The sequence below is a fragment of the Danio aesculapii genome, chromosome 18 (genome assembly GCF_903798145.1).
Source record: "Danio aesculapii chromosome 18, fDanAes4.1, whole genome shotgun sequence".
NCBI lineage: Eukaryota > Metazoa > Chordata > Actinopteri > Cypriniformes > Danionidae > Danio > Danio aesculapii.
In genome coordinates, this window is record NC_079452.1 from 17,939,916 (window position 1) to 17,954,426 (window position 14,511).

A 14,511-nucleotide genomic window follows, 5' to 3' on the forward strand; every position below is an offset into this window, starting at 1 on the left:
ACAATACAGACAAAGTACAATAATATAATAAGAAAATATCAGTTTGCAACACCAAGCAGCAAAACGAGCTGTGTTTAACGTCTAAAAAATAATGGAAGTGAATGAGACCGGAAGTCTCGAGCCAAAATGATTCAAATGGCTGCGCCCGCTTATACGCGGAGACTAAGGTGAATAGCGCATGTTTTTGGACTTTTGGGGGAAAACGGAGCACCCCGAGGGAAATCCACACGAACACTGGGAGAACGTTCAAACTCCACACAGAAATGCCAACTGACCCAGCCGAGGTTCGAACCTGCCACTTTGTTGCTGTTAGGTGACCGTGCCATCACGTCGCGGAAAATGAATTAATGAATGATTTGTTATTTTGAAAATGATAATAAAAAAAATTAACATTTTTTAATTATCAGTCAATTCTTTATGCACAAATGCACTTTCAAAATCTCAGGTTTTTGTTAACGAACTTATTCGCAATGAAGTCTCTCAAAGCTGTGTAAGTTCTATCTTTCGTAAGTTATTATGAATATGTATTTGGCATCTTCGTTTTTTTGTTTTGTTTTTTAAATTTTTTATTTCGATTATCTTTGGGTTTTTTTGCGTTTGATGTCCATTTTTCCTGTATTTGTAAATTGCTAATGCACAATACAAAAATAATAATTAAAAAACTACAAAAAGTCCTACATGGAACTTGTTTATTTTTTTATGAAAATGAAAACAGTGCAGAGACTCACTCGTTTTCAACCAAACAAATGTGTCAATCCACAATGTACATCTTTATTTGATTTTCTGTGCATGCATTCTTTAAAAAAAAAACTTCTGACAGTCAATATCAGACAATTCTTTTGTTCCCTGCTATCCAACACTTAATATACAGTTGCAATAATACAAGTAATATTTAATGAACGTACAGTACTACAATAAAAGACAAAACAAAAGTGTCCATCAATGTCGCAGGATTTCCAATGACTCCACAAGTAAAAAAAGGCAGATTATAAAGTGCATCTGAAGCTCTCTACATATCTGGACACCAAAATACAACATTCACTACTTTTGAAAAGCAACTAGTCAATTAAAGCAGTGTTTCTCAACCACCAACGCTGCATGGTTTGGATGCCTCCTTTGTAACACCCATTACAGGTCTTTCAGTCTCTGCTAATGAGCTGATGATCTGAATCTGGCCACCTTGGTTAAAAAGACACGGAAAATTTGCAGAGCTGGTGGTCCTCCAGGAACGTGGTTGAGAAACACTGATTTAAAGTGATCGTGCAATCAAAAACTGAAATCCTCAAGTGGTTTTAAACTGCATTTCTTAAGTCTGTTGAACACAAAACAAGATATTAGGAAGAATTTGGAGGGAAAGTAAAAACAAAACATACTATTGAATTCGATAGCTGTTTTCTTCCAGTATATCTTCCTTAGTGTTCAACAGAAGAAGAAAACTTGGATTGGAACAGATGGAGGATGAGTATATGATGACCATTTTTGAGTGAACCATCCCTTAAACGTCAAATTCACTGACAAATAACAGTTTACTGATCAGTTGGTCCATGCATTTAATAACCTACAAATTACAAATCCTACACAAAATAACACTAAAGAAGAGTCGCGCTTATAATACACGAGCATCATTTCCTTAAGCAAAAGGCACAACATTTAATACAACATCCCGTCAAGCCTTGAAGTTCACAATTGGCAACTTCAAACTGAACAATATTTGGTTCATGAAACTATTTCATCCACCAAGAGACTTTCTAAAAGACAAAAATCATCTGCACCCTCAGAAATAAAGGTCCAAAACATGTCACTGGGGCAGTATATAGTGTTGTCACGATACTGGAATTCGGTACCAATCGATACTGAAATTAAGAACGTCCATTTCCCGCTAACATTTTAGTGCTGTTGAGCGCGTTCCTAAACAGCGCTGATTTACTATTGTGTTCATGTGCTCAACAGAAATGACTGTGATTGGCCATGAAGGTCATCAGTTCACTGAACTCACTGCTGTTTACAGAGTGTAACCACAGATACAGGGACACTGGAGCATTTTAAGGCTGTGATTCATCAACGGTTCACTCGTATATCAGCTTATAGACAAACAAGCTTTTGAAGCGCTCCAGTGTCCCTGTATCTGTGGTTACACTCACAGCGGTGAGTTCAGTGAACTGATGACCTTCACGGCCAATCACAGTCACTTCTGTTAAGCACGGGAACACAATAGGAAGTGATTAAATTTTAGCAGGAAATGGACGTTTTTAAAATTTCAGTATCGATTGGTACCGAATTCCAGTATCATGACAACCCTAGCAGTTCCTTTTCAAAAGGTACATTTTTAGTCCTTAAAGATACATAATAATACCTAAAAAGTACAAACATGTACCTTAGTGTTGTCACGATACTGGAATTCGGTACCATTCGATACTGAAATTTTAAAAATGTGCATTTCCTGCTAACATTTGAGCGCTGTTGAGCGCATTCTTAACCAGCGCTGATTTACTATGGTGTTCATGTGCTCAACAGAAATGACTGTGATTGGCCGTGAAGGTCAAATGTTAGCGGAAAATGGACGTTTTTAAAATTTCAGTATCGATTGGTACCGAATTCCAGTATCCTGACAACCCTAGTACCTCATAATACCTTAGAGCAGTGTTTCCCAACCCTGTTCCTGGAAGCACACCAATAGTACATATTTTGGATGTCTCCCTTATCTGACCCATTACCTTCAGGTTTTAGAATCTCTTCTAATCTTCTGATGAGTTGATTCAGGTGTGTTTGAATAGGAAGAGGTTAAAAATGTGTACTGTTGGTGTGCCTTCAGGAACAGGGTTGGGAAACACTGCTTTAGAGGTATAAAAGTGAACTTAAAAGGTACTAAAAGTGTCCCATAAAGGTACTGTCGTCCACTTGTATGGTACAAAAGCGTACCACCCCAGTGACAGATTTTGTACCTTTATTTCTGTGTGTGTGAAGTAAATGTTTACCTTATTGCACATGTTGGTACTCTACTGTCTGGAGACTAGAGCTGCTGCTAAACTGGAATGTGTTAATGTTTCAAGTCCACATAAATTACAATTCACTGTGTCCTTAAGTGACTGCGGAGAGATGTGGTGTTTTATCTATTTATGGAGTTGTAGGAGACCTGAGAGCTGGGATCCAGAGGCTTAATTGAGGCCTTCTCAGCCTCCGGCGAGTCGTCTTCGGGCCCTGCTTCTATTATTGGCTCTTTATCCTCGTCGTCTTCATCGCAGCTCGGCAGTTGGAAGAAAGCCGTCCAGCCGTGAACATCCGCAAGCTTGTGAAAAGTGCGGAGGACCAGGAACATGACCATCAATCCCACAAACAGGTAGACTGAAAAAAAGAAGAGAGAAATCATGTAAACAAATATGTGATGTCAATTTTTCTGGTACTCAGAGGGATAGTTCACCCCCCAAAAAATAAGGTACTCAGTATTTACTCATTCTAAACCTTTATGAATGTCTTTCTATTGTTGAACACAAGACATTCTGAATAATGTTGGGAAAATCAGCCATCGACGATCATAAGCTGCATCTCGAATGGCACACTATGTACTTGTGCGCTTACACACTCAACAGCATAGTATATGTATGTATTGTCGTCCCAAATGGAGCACTAATGTTTTTTTACCAAGCAGAAATTCAAACCGTTTCCCTGATGACGTTTGAAGGTTGCCGAATCGGTGAAATAAATGACCAAACTATCAAATAATACAGTCATGAGTATAACCGCATTCACCATCAGGAGGCGCTATAATCACTCTCGTAGGAGAATTTTGCTTTCACAATCCAAAATAAATAAAGTTATCCAACATGTGCACCCGATAGCTCCGCCCCTTCCGCTACGTAAGCAAACCTGCGGTCGTTGAGTGCGTGAAGTGTTCAACACTCCACACTTCATTTTACCGTTCATCATCATATGAGTGCATCATCCGGGTAATTAAAGTGCTCTTATTATTTTTTAGAGTTTTCAGTGTGAACGCACTACTTACACTATTTATACTACAAAATGGCATAGAATAGTGCATAAGTATGCGATTTGGGACGCAGCAATAGTAACACAAAAAGAGGAAGTCAATTGGTGTTTTTTTTTTCCTTTGTATTCTTCAGCAAATTTGTTTATGGTTTCATTTCAACAATTGTACTCAATTGTCAAAAACTGACTAAAAAGGAAATACAGAAATTCTTAAATTAAAATCTTAACACTGACAAATGATGCAGATAATATCAAGATTTCAGAAACCACCTTTGAATATTACCAGTATTGAATTCAGCAAATGTTATTAAAGTTCTTTGAACATGACTTTTTTAAAATAGGTGCACTCACACTAGGCTATCCAAACCATGCCCAGGCGCATTTCCTGGTTCGTTTGACAAGTGTGAGTGCTCCAAATCGGGCCCTGGCGCGGTTCAGTTGGACGGCCCTGGCCCGGTTGGAAGAGGTTTGCCAGAGCGTGGCTCGTTTGGGCGTTGGTGCGGTACGTAGTGCAAAGTGCACCTGAGCCCGAAACTGAAGACGAGACGTGACTTTTAAGGGACTGTTTTATATGGATTTATTAATCATTCTTACTTTTCAATGAACGTGAACGATCATAGTTTATTAAAGACACAAACCCCTCACTGCATGTCAGCTGATGCCTTCAGCAAACCTAATTGCTGCAGCACGAGGATTTTTATGATCATTTAGGAGCGTCAAAAGTTGTGAATCTGTTTGGCAAAATATTTGACTGCGAGTCACTGCATCCCAAACGACTAAAACGATATAACTACAGCAATATCCACTGTGCCGAGCGAGAGTGCTTCTCTTATGTTAAACTGAACAGTCGGATCATCTATGATGCAAGTGTGCTCAGGTTTGGAAGGTAAAGATGCAGTGAGTACAGGCTGTCAGGGAAAAGAGGATGGGGGACAACTGCGCTTCAGCATGGTTCAAGGCAACCGTGCCTAGTGAGAGTACGCCCTTACTCTGACATTTTTTTTATGTAAATATTAAAAGTAAGTGAAATTAAGTAATCTAAGGACTTTCTTAGTGAGACATATGCTGGGGTATGAATTACAAAGGTGCTTGATTTTAAAATTAATGGTGCTTTAAAAAGTCCTTGAATCTGCTGTTCATGAAAGCGTGGGAATCTGATTATATTTGTGCATATCAATTAGATTAATCAGTTCTGAAGGCAAATCTGGAGCTAATCTAACAAAATAACTTACGATCATGAAAAAATGTAGAGCCCAAATTTATATGTGAAGGAAATATATTAAATAAAAGAAAAAAGTTTTTATTTCTATTTTGCAATATTTCACATGAACTAAAACCTATTGATGTGTAAATATATTAATATATAGATATTTCTGTATATGATCTTGGCGACACAGTGGCTCAGTGGTTAGCACTGTCGCCTCACAGCAAAAAGGTTGCTGGTTCGAGTCCCGGCTGGCTCAGTTGGCCTTTGTGTGTGGAGTTTGCATCTTCTGCCCATGTTGGCGTGGGTTTCTTCCACAATCCAAAGACTTGCTATAGGTGAATTGAATAAACTGTCTGTAGTGTATGTGTGTGAATGAGGGCGTACTCACACTGTGTACAGTTTCCTTAAACCGGGCCAAAGCACGCATGTCCCCCCTCCCGTCTCCCCCGACAGCCCGCACTCACATTACATTCGGGCTAGGGCACACTTACATCATCGATGATGCACTGTTCAGTAGAGAAGCGCTCTTGCTCAGCACAGTGGACATTTCTTCAGTTATATCGTCGTTTAAGTCATTTGATATGCAGTGACACGCAGTCAAATATTTCGCCGAACAGATCAGCCACTTTTGACGCTCATAATCAATCATAAAGTCCTCGTGCTGCAGGAATTAGGAGGTTTGCTGAAGGTGCGCAGGTTTGTGCAGTGAGGGGTTTGCGTCTTTAATAAACTACGACCGTTTGCATTCATTGAACAGTAAGATTGATTAATAAACGCATATGAAAAGTCACGTCTCGCTTTCAGTTTCGGGCTTCGGTGCGTTTTGCACTCACACACAAGCGAACCGCGCCAAAGCCCAAGTGAACAGTGCTTGAGCCCGATTCAGAGCACTCACACTTCTCAAATGATCCAGGAAACGGGCCTGGGCACGGTTCGGATAGCATAGTGGGAGTAGGCCCTGAGTGTGTTTGGATGTTTCCCAGGACTGGGTTGCAGCTGGAAGGGCATCCGCTGTGTAAAACATATGCTGGAATAGTTGGTGGTTCATTCTGCTGTGGCGACCCCTGATGAATAAAGGGACTAAGGTGAAGGTAAATGAATGAATGTATTTGATCTTAATAAGAATACTTGAAGCAATTTGTTTCAATAGAAGTTTTCCAAACCAGGCGTGCAACTCATAATTTGGAAAAAAGCCAAATAACTTTATATTAATATTTTGTATAATAAAGGAACTTGCATATAAACGTTTATTTTTAGAGAAAAGTTTGGCTAAACCCTTTCTCTATCAGAAAAAAATCTCAGAAAATACACCAGGTTAACTGAAAACCCAAGATTGATGTCTCTTACCCATGACTGATATCTTGTACAAAGCTCTAAGACTCTGTCCCGGTTTTTCCGCAGGCACAAAGTCCCCGAGTCCTATAGTGCAGAGAGAAATGAAGCAGAAGTAGAAGGCGTCCAGGAAAGACCAGGTCTCTTCAATGGTGCTGAACACCAGCGATGGCACCACAAAGAAGCAGAGCACCACCAGAAACAGCAGGACGATGAAGTGCACCACGCTGGCTGACCGAGGCTGCAGACCGGCCCGTCGCTGACATGCAGAGATCGGCCTGTAGGTCAGCGGGTGCATGAGGCGCTGCACACACGCCGTCAGCACCAGCATGGTGAACGGGACGCCCATCAGAGCGTACACGATGGAGAAGGCTTTACCCGCATCTGAGAGCGGTGTCGTGTGGCCGTATCCTGCAGGATAGAGACAGAAGAAGACATAAAGATGGAGGTGAAAGTTTATTTGTGAGCCACACTGCTTAAAGGGATAGTTCACCCAAACATTCTGTCATCATTTACTTGTTTCAAACACTTAAGAATTTTTTTTTGTTGAACACAAAAGAAGATATTTTGAAGAATGTTGGAAACCTGTAATCATTGATTTCTATAGTAGGGAAAATAAATACTATGGAAGTCAATGGTTACAAGTTTTCATCATTTTTTAAAACATATTTTGTGTTTAACAAAAAAAAAAAAAGAGAAACTCTTAAAGGTTCAAAACATTATAATTATTTTTTGGGGGGAATTAACCCCTTTAAGAATCAAAATAAAAATTCTGTCATTTACTTCAAACCTTTAAGAGTTTCTTTTTTTTTTTTTAACTAAAGAATAATGTTGGAAACTGGTAACTATTTACTTTCATGGTATTTCTTTTTCGTACTATGGAAGTCAATGGTACAGGTTTCCAACATTTTTCAAAATATCTTTTTTTGTGTTTAACAAAAAACAACAACAACAAAAAAACTATGAAAATTATGACAATTTTAATTGTTGGGTGAACTATGCCTTAAGAATTAAAATAAAATTTCTGTCATTATTTGCTTTTTTTCGAACCTCTAAGAGTTTCTTTTTTCTGTTAAACAAAATATATTTTGAAAAATGTAAACCTGTAACCATTGACTTCTATAGTATTTCTTTTTCCTGCTTTGAAAGTCAATGGTTACAGGTATACAAAAAAAGAGAAACTCTTAAAGGTTTGAAACAAGTAAATGATGACAGAATTGTAATTTTTGGGTGAACTATCCCTTTAAGAATTAACATTCTGTTATCATTTACTTGTTTTGAACCTTTAAGAGTTTCTTTTTATTTGTTACACACAAAAGAAGCTATTTTAAAGAATGTTGGAAACCGGTAATCATTGACTTCCATAGTATTTGTTTTTCCAACTATGGAAGTCAATGGTACAGGTTCCCAACATTTTTCAAAACAGGTAAAATTACTGGTACTGGTATTACTATACTTATGGGGACATTTTGCTCACACAACATAGTGAATACCAGGACCACACACAAAGTGGATTCGATGAGTTTCAATCGTTATTTTATTAGTATGAAATCAATCCTTCACAGGTCATTTTGACCAGCATTAAAGTTAAGATTTATGGTGATATTTTCGTATTTTTTGTATAAATACATAATATTATTTGTCCAAAATTCAATATCTGAAATGCACAAAAAGCTCATTCAAGTTTCGATTTATTTGTAGCGTATACACTCTCCATTGAGTTATAGAAGCTCATCTAGTAGTAACATCTAAAAAAATAAATAAATAGTTCAAATTTTGTGGTGAAGGTGATTTGTTTGAAAGGCCATCAGAGAGACTCAGTGCACAATAGACCCTTTGCACATTTCCGAGTTTCTCAGTAGCGGAAGGCGTCATAGCTGGGTAAACTTAGAGTGCAGTAAATGGGAGAGTACAACAAATAATCTTAACAATCCTATCTGCTGAAGTAATAAAAGAAAAACTCCATGATGATGTTGTAAACACTTTCACAAAAAGGAAAGAAATAGTGGAAGACTGATAACAGCAGCCAGAGGAGAAAATAACGTCAAATTTACTATCCTGCCCCGATAGACGCTGCATTAGAAACACCTCGCACAAGCGGTGATTAGTTTTTTTGTAATTTGACGCAAAGATGATGTAATACATATAAATATACACGCGTTTTTACATTTACATTTAGTCATTTAGCAGACGCTTTTATCCGAAGCGACTTACAAATGAGGACAAGGAAGCAATTTACACAACTATAAGAGCAGCAGTGAAGAAGTGCTATAGACAAGTTTCAGGTGTGTAAAGTCTAAGTAGCAAAGCATTAGTAATGTGTTTTTTTGAGAGAGAGTACAGTTAGTAGTATAGCCAGAGAGGCAGTTAAGATTAGGAAGGAAAGTGGAGACTAAATAGTTGAGTTTTTAGTCGTTTCTTGAAGACAGCAAGTGACTCTGCTGTTCTGATGTAGTTAGGGAGTTCATTCCACCAACTGGGCAGATTGAATGCGAGAGTTCGGGAAAGTGATTTTCAAAATCGAAATATTAAAAACTTTCAAGAGTTGAAGATTATGATGACCTTGTCTTGTGAAAAGGGGCCATAACGTTGGACAAATTATGGGAATTGTAATTGTAAACAAATTTGTATCTTAAAAAACTATTTAGAAATTAAATAAACAAATAAGAATTGTCATTTGTTACATACAAGTTATATAAAAAAACTGCGTGTACATTGAAATGATCAACATGCACTGACAGAAGTTGTGTGAAATGCTGGTTGGCTGATTTATTAAAACTATAGTTTAACACCGGCAGGACCTACAGAGTCTAAACCTACTTTATCAAGCCATTAAAATAGTGTCATTTTAATGAGCCCGTCTGTCGACATGACAATGATGGTTTGCAGAGCTTATGCAAACATTTCCATATCACTAGTATAATCGGATGATTTCTGTACTGCTGTTTTCTTCCCACTGTCATTTTCCTTGTGCTTATTTTCTGACGTGGCTTTAACATTTTCCAAATTTAATTTAGAGGAACTTTGAGTTTGACAAACTAACATTATTAATATCCTGATTCAGATAGATTATGCTAAATATTTTGCATTTTTACAAGATTATCATGTTAGTCAACAATACCTGTTCTTGTTTTGAATCATAGAATGAATGTAAGTTTAGTCCAAAATAACTTCAGATGCAAAGTGAGTGATTAAAAAGTCATCCTCTTTACTTCTGGAAGAATTATCCCTTTATCTGTCTAATTATAAACAACATGTGACTTCTTGACTTCATAAAGCTTTTAGCATAATCCAATTCAGAGCAGGGGTCGACTACACCGGTTAACCTGCTCAATGAATGGAACGCTTTATTCAGACAAACAGGTCAAAGGACTGATTTCACATGTTTGCATGACCAAAAACAGGAAGCCCAGTTAAAGCAAACAAAGCCAGCACTATATATGCCTAAACACAAAAGAGTGGAAAAAATGGGATTTCTGGGTCCGGAAAAATAAATCCAGGAAAATAACTCTCTGAAACACTTGATTCTGATTAGCCAGTCACAACATTCCAAGGCATGTTACTCCCAGATAACAACCCATTGAACTAATAATACATGCTCATCTGTGTACATTATATCATCAGGGTGCGAACGAGCTTGGCATGGGGGAATTTTTTGGGGGGGGGAGGGGAATGGGGGTTTGGGGGGAGGGTGGTCTCCAAAAATATTCACAATGTGTTATTTTGACGTGCGGTTTCAGAATTGAGTAATGTGATCATGGATTATTAAGTGCAAAAATATCATTCATTCATGCATGACGGCGATTTACATTTCACTTAAAAAAAGATAACTACACATGCTATTCTTGTCATGAGCATAAAGGTGGGGGGCGCTAAGGAGCAAAGTTCAGTCATATCATGAGAGCCAGATGCTTTCATATAGACTTTGAGACACTGCTTATTCATTTTCTGAAACAAATTGTGTGACGTCTCTCTTTAGTTTTATTTGCTTCATACAGTAGGCCAATACAATTTTTTTTTTAACACAGTGACATTGCTGCAAACTTGTTGGACAATTAAGCTGAAAGTAGGGTAAACTTGACAAAACGGAACCCTATCTTACCAGAGTGTATATATATATATATATATATATATATATATATATATATATATATATATATATATACATATATACATATATACATATATATACACCGTGTATAACACCTCCAGCACCCCCCCAAAAAAGTGGACACCCCCAAAGGCCACAGTAGGGTTTGAACACTGCATATCAGCATGTAATATATTAAAAAATATTCATATATTTATGCAATATGCAAATATTTTCATTCTGAAATCCCCAAACTTCCTTCAGTTGAAACACTAGACTGAAATCACAAAATTAGGCCTGTTGTTGTTAGATGTATTATCACTGGAATTATTGTGATAAGTGAAATTCATTTTACAGCCATGCCTCTTATTATATTATCCATAACTTAATATAAAATATTCAAAAAGGCATAAACACTTTCAAGCAGCAAAAACCTTTCATTCTTAAAAATAGTTTTTTAGATTCTGTAATTTGATGTTTAAAATGTTAATATCATTTTAAAATAACTTAAAGGCATAGTTCATCCAAAATTGTAATTCTGTCATCATTTACTCACCCTTTACGACTTTCTTTCTTCTTTTAAACATGAAAGAAGATATTTTTAAAAATGTTGGAAACCTGTAACCATTGACTTCCATAGTATTTATTCTTCCTACAGTATCATGGAACTCAATGGTTTTCAGCTTTCTTCTAAAATATATTTTTGTGTTCAACAGAAAAATCCTTAAAGGTTTGGAACCACTTGAAGGTGAGTAACGCCAATCTGATTTTGCCAGGTAGGACATATTCCTGGATTAACATCTATATTGGTCCTAAAACAACATTCCAATCAGCAAATCAGAATTAAGGGATATGTTTAGAGTTTGTTAAGTTTAGGCTTACAGTTAGGTTTATGCACTTCTACATGATTATTTTTTAACTATTATTTCCCTCTGATTTTGGGAATAATTTACAATTTACAATTACGGTTGGGTTTAGGGGTAGGGAATAGGTGTGGATTACATATTCCAACAAAAAGTTTCAGTTTCAGGATCAACAGAGGTAAATCCAGCAGCAAAATCAAGATGTGCTGTGAGTAAATGTTCATTTCGTGGTGATCTGCCCCTTTAACGTTATTTGTAAACAGGTGTCACTTTTCTGGAAGTGCACTGTATCTTTAAGACAGATGTTTTGTCAGATTTTTTCAGTAGGCTAAAATGTGAAAAACCACTTTGTCCTCGTTCTTTGCATTGTTTGGAGTCCCCTGAGCTCGCTGACACCTTCAGAAATGATTAGATTACATGACAGAGGCTGCGCATGCGCAATCAACTACAATGCTGATGACATTAATCTTTTGTAAACATGATGGGCGATATAAAATAATTGCATCACAAAAAAACTCCAGAGGTTACATCCAGGTTTTGAGTGATAAATGCATTGATTATTCTGATATGCCTTAATTAAATTGTTAATTGGATGAGTTTCAAGTAAGACTATACAATGGGCAATCAATGGTGAGATCAAAATGGTAGTATTGTGTATGTAACAGCAAAACAGGGATTAAAGCAAATAATGTTATACATTGAGACATGTAGTCACAAAATCAGTCATTTAAGGCTGCAGAAATATTAAAAATACCCTGCAAAATCCCTGAGGGACTGTTTGATGAAAAAGGCATTTGACTTACTACACAAAAGGACTATTATGAACATCTTCATCCTGTTAAACATCCTGTAAATCTCGCCATTGTGTACATAAAGTGATTAAAAGCCTATGTTTCTGCTTTACATATAGGCTTTACAGAAAAATAGTAAGTAAACAACTCAAAGCACTGCATGACATGGACTCTTTGCTGTTTACACTCGCATAGAGACATGCAGTTTGTTGAGTTTTGAACTTTGGAGCTTTTTTGTAATCACTTGTAAACGTTAAAATTTCTCTTGAGATGAACTAAAGTTTCTTCATTAATCTACACTCACACTTTAAGATGCACTAAACAAACAGCGCGCATCATCCGCAAAACTTCTACGTGATTATTTTCCAACTATTATTTCCCTCTGATTTTGGGGTGTAATTTACAATTATGGTTGGGTTTAGGTGTAGGGAACAGGTATGGATTACATATTCCAACAAAAAGTTTCAGTTTCAGGATCAACATGGGTAACATAGGATCTGCCCCTTTAACCTTATTTGTAAACACGTGTCACTTTTCTGTAAGTGCACTGTATCTTTAAGACAGATGTTTTGTCAGAATTTTTCAGTAGGTTAAAATGTGAAAAACCACTTTGTCCTCGTTCTTTGCATTGTTTGGAGTCCCCTGAGCTCGCTAACACCTTCAGAAATGACTAGATTACATGACAGAGGCTGCGCATGCGCAATCAACTACAATGCTGATGACATTATTCTTTTGTAAACATGATGGGCGATATACAACAATTGCATCAAAAAAAACTCCAGAGGTTACATCCAGGTTTTGAGTGATAAATGCATTGATTATTCTGATATGCCTTAATTAAATTGTTAATTGGATGAGTTTCAAGTAAGACTATACAATGGGCAATCAATGGTAAGATCAAAATAGTAGTATTGTGTATGTAACAGCAAAACAGGGATTAAAGCAAATAATGTTATACATTGAGACATGTAGTCACAAAATCAGTCATTTAAGGCTGCAGAAATATTAAAAATACCCTGCAAAATCCCTGAGGGACTGTTTGATGAAAAAGGCGTTTGACTTACTACACAAAAGGACTATTATGAACATCTTCATCCTGTTAAACATCCTGTAAATCTCGCCATTGTGTACATAAAGTGATTAAGAGCCTATATGTTTCTGCTTTACATATAGGCTTTACAGAAAAATAGTAAGTAAACAACTCAAAGCACTGCATGACATGGACTCTCTGCTGTTTACACTCGCATAGAGACATGCAGTTTGTTGAGTTTTGAACTTTGGAGCTTTTTTGTAATCACTTGTAAACGTTAAAGTTTCTCTTGAGATGAACTAAAGTTTCTTCATTAATCTACACTCACACTTTAAGCAGCACTAAACAAACAGCGCGCATCATCCGCAAAACTTTGCTTCAGTGAAAAGAAAACTCACCCACTGTCGTCACCATCGTGTTGGCAAAGAACAGAGAAGACGCCAAATCCCAGTTTGTACGAAGAGATGTATTTTCAAGCACCGACACGCCATATTTATTGGCTTTTAAAACTCTTTCTAAGAAACTTTCCAGAGCCGTGCTGTTAACGCAGCTCAGGTTGAGGAACTCAGCTTTCAGAGCGCTCAAGTCCGCTTTCAGGTTCTCCTCGACGGGCCGCTCGATGGCAGAGAAAACAAGCGCTCCCAATAACAAATATGTAAAGTACGCCAAAATAAAGCCGATAAGCATAAACCAGGACCTGAACGCCGTTGACATGGTGGGATATGTGCGTGCGAGTGAGTAACACGATGACAGAGATTGTTAATTTGTGGCAGTGATGTGCTCGTCTGACTGAACTCCACCCTCTCTGAGAAGAGTTGGCCAGGAAATAACCCGTGTAGCCTCCTAAAAAGTCACATGGGTGAGACTGTTAGTTTTATGAGGCTGTAACGGTGAGGTGCAACATAAGTTTAGTTCCTCATAGCAGCGCTTTCATTTACACCTAACCGTGAAAACGCATTATACCCGTAGTGAGATCGCCGGCTAAAGCTCTCATCTCCGCGCCAAAACAGTCTTATAGGTGTACTGAGGTAATTCTATACAATTTTATACTTATAGAGAAAATGAATAGTGTTTGGGGAACACTCAGGTGAAATTAAAAGCCTATACGCCTACTAAAAGGGATAGTTCACCCAAACAAGAAAATTGTCATTATTTATTCGCCCCTCATTTGTTTCAAACTAAGTTGAGTTTTTTGTTGTTGTGTTAAATCACAA

General features: G+C 37.3%; 1 protein-coding gene across 1 annotated transcript; it reads right to left on the bottom strand.

The window, feature by feature from the left end:
* Nucleotides 1–672: 672 nt before the first annotated feature.
* On the bottom strand, nt 673–14,121 carry kcnk6 (potassium channel, subfamily K, member 6). The gene is made up of 3 exons (XM_056478348.1): nt 13,696–14,121; nt 6,539–6,934; nt 673–3,342 (listed from the first exon to the last, which is right to left on the bottom strand). The coding sequence occupies exons 1-3, from the start codon at nt 14,009–14,011 to the stop codon at nt 3,107–3,109; spliced, it is 948 nt and encodes a 315-aa protein (XP_056334323.1). The 5' UTR covers nt 14,012–14,121; the 3' UTR covers nt 673–3,106.
* Between the last annotated feature and the right edge of the window lie 390 nt (nt 14,122–14,511).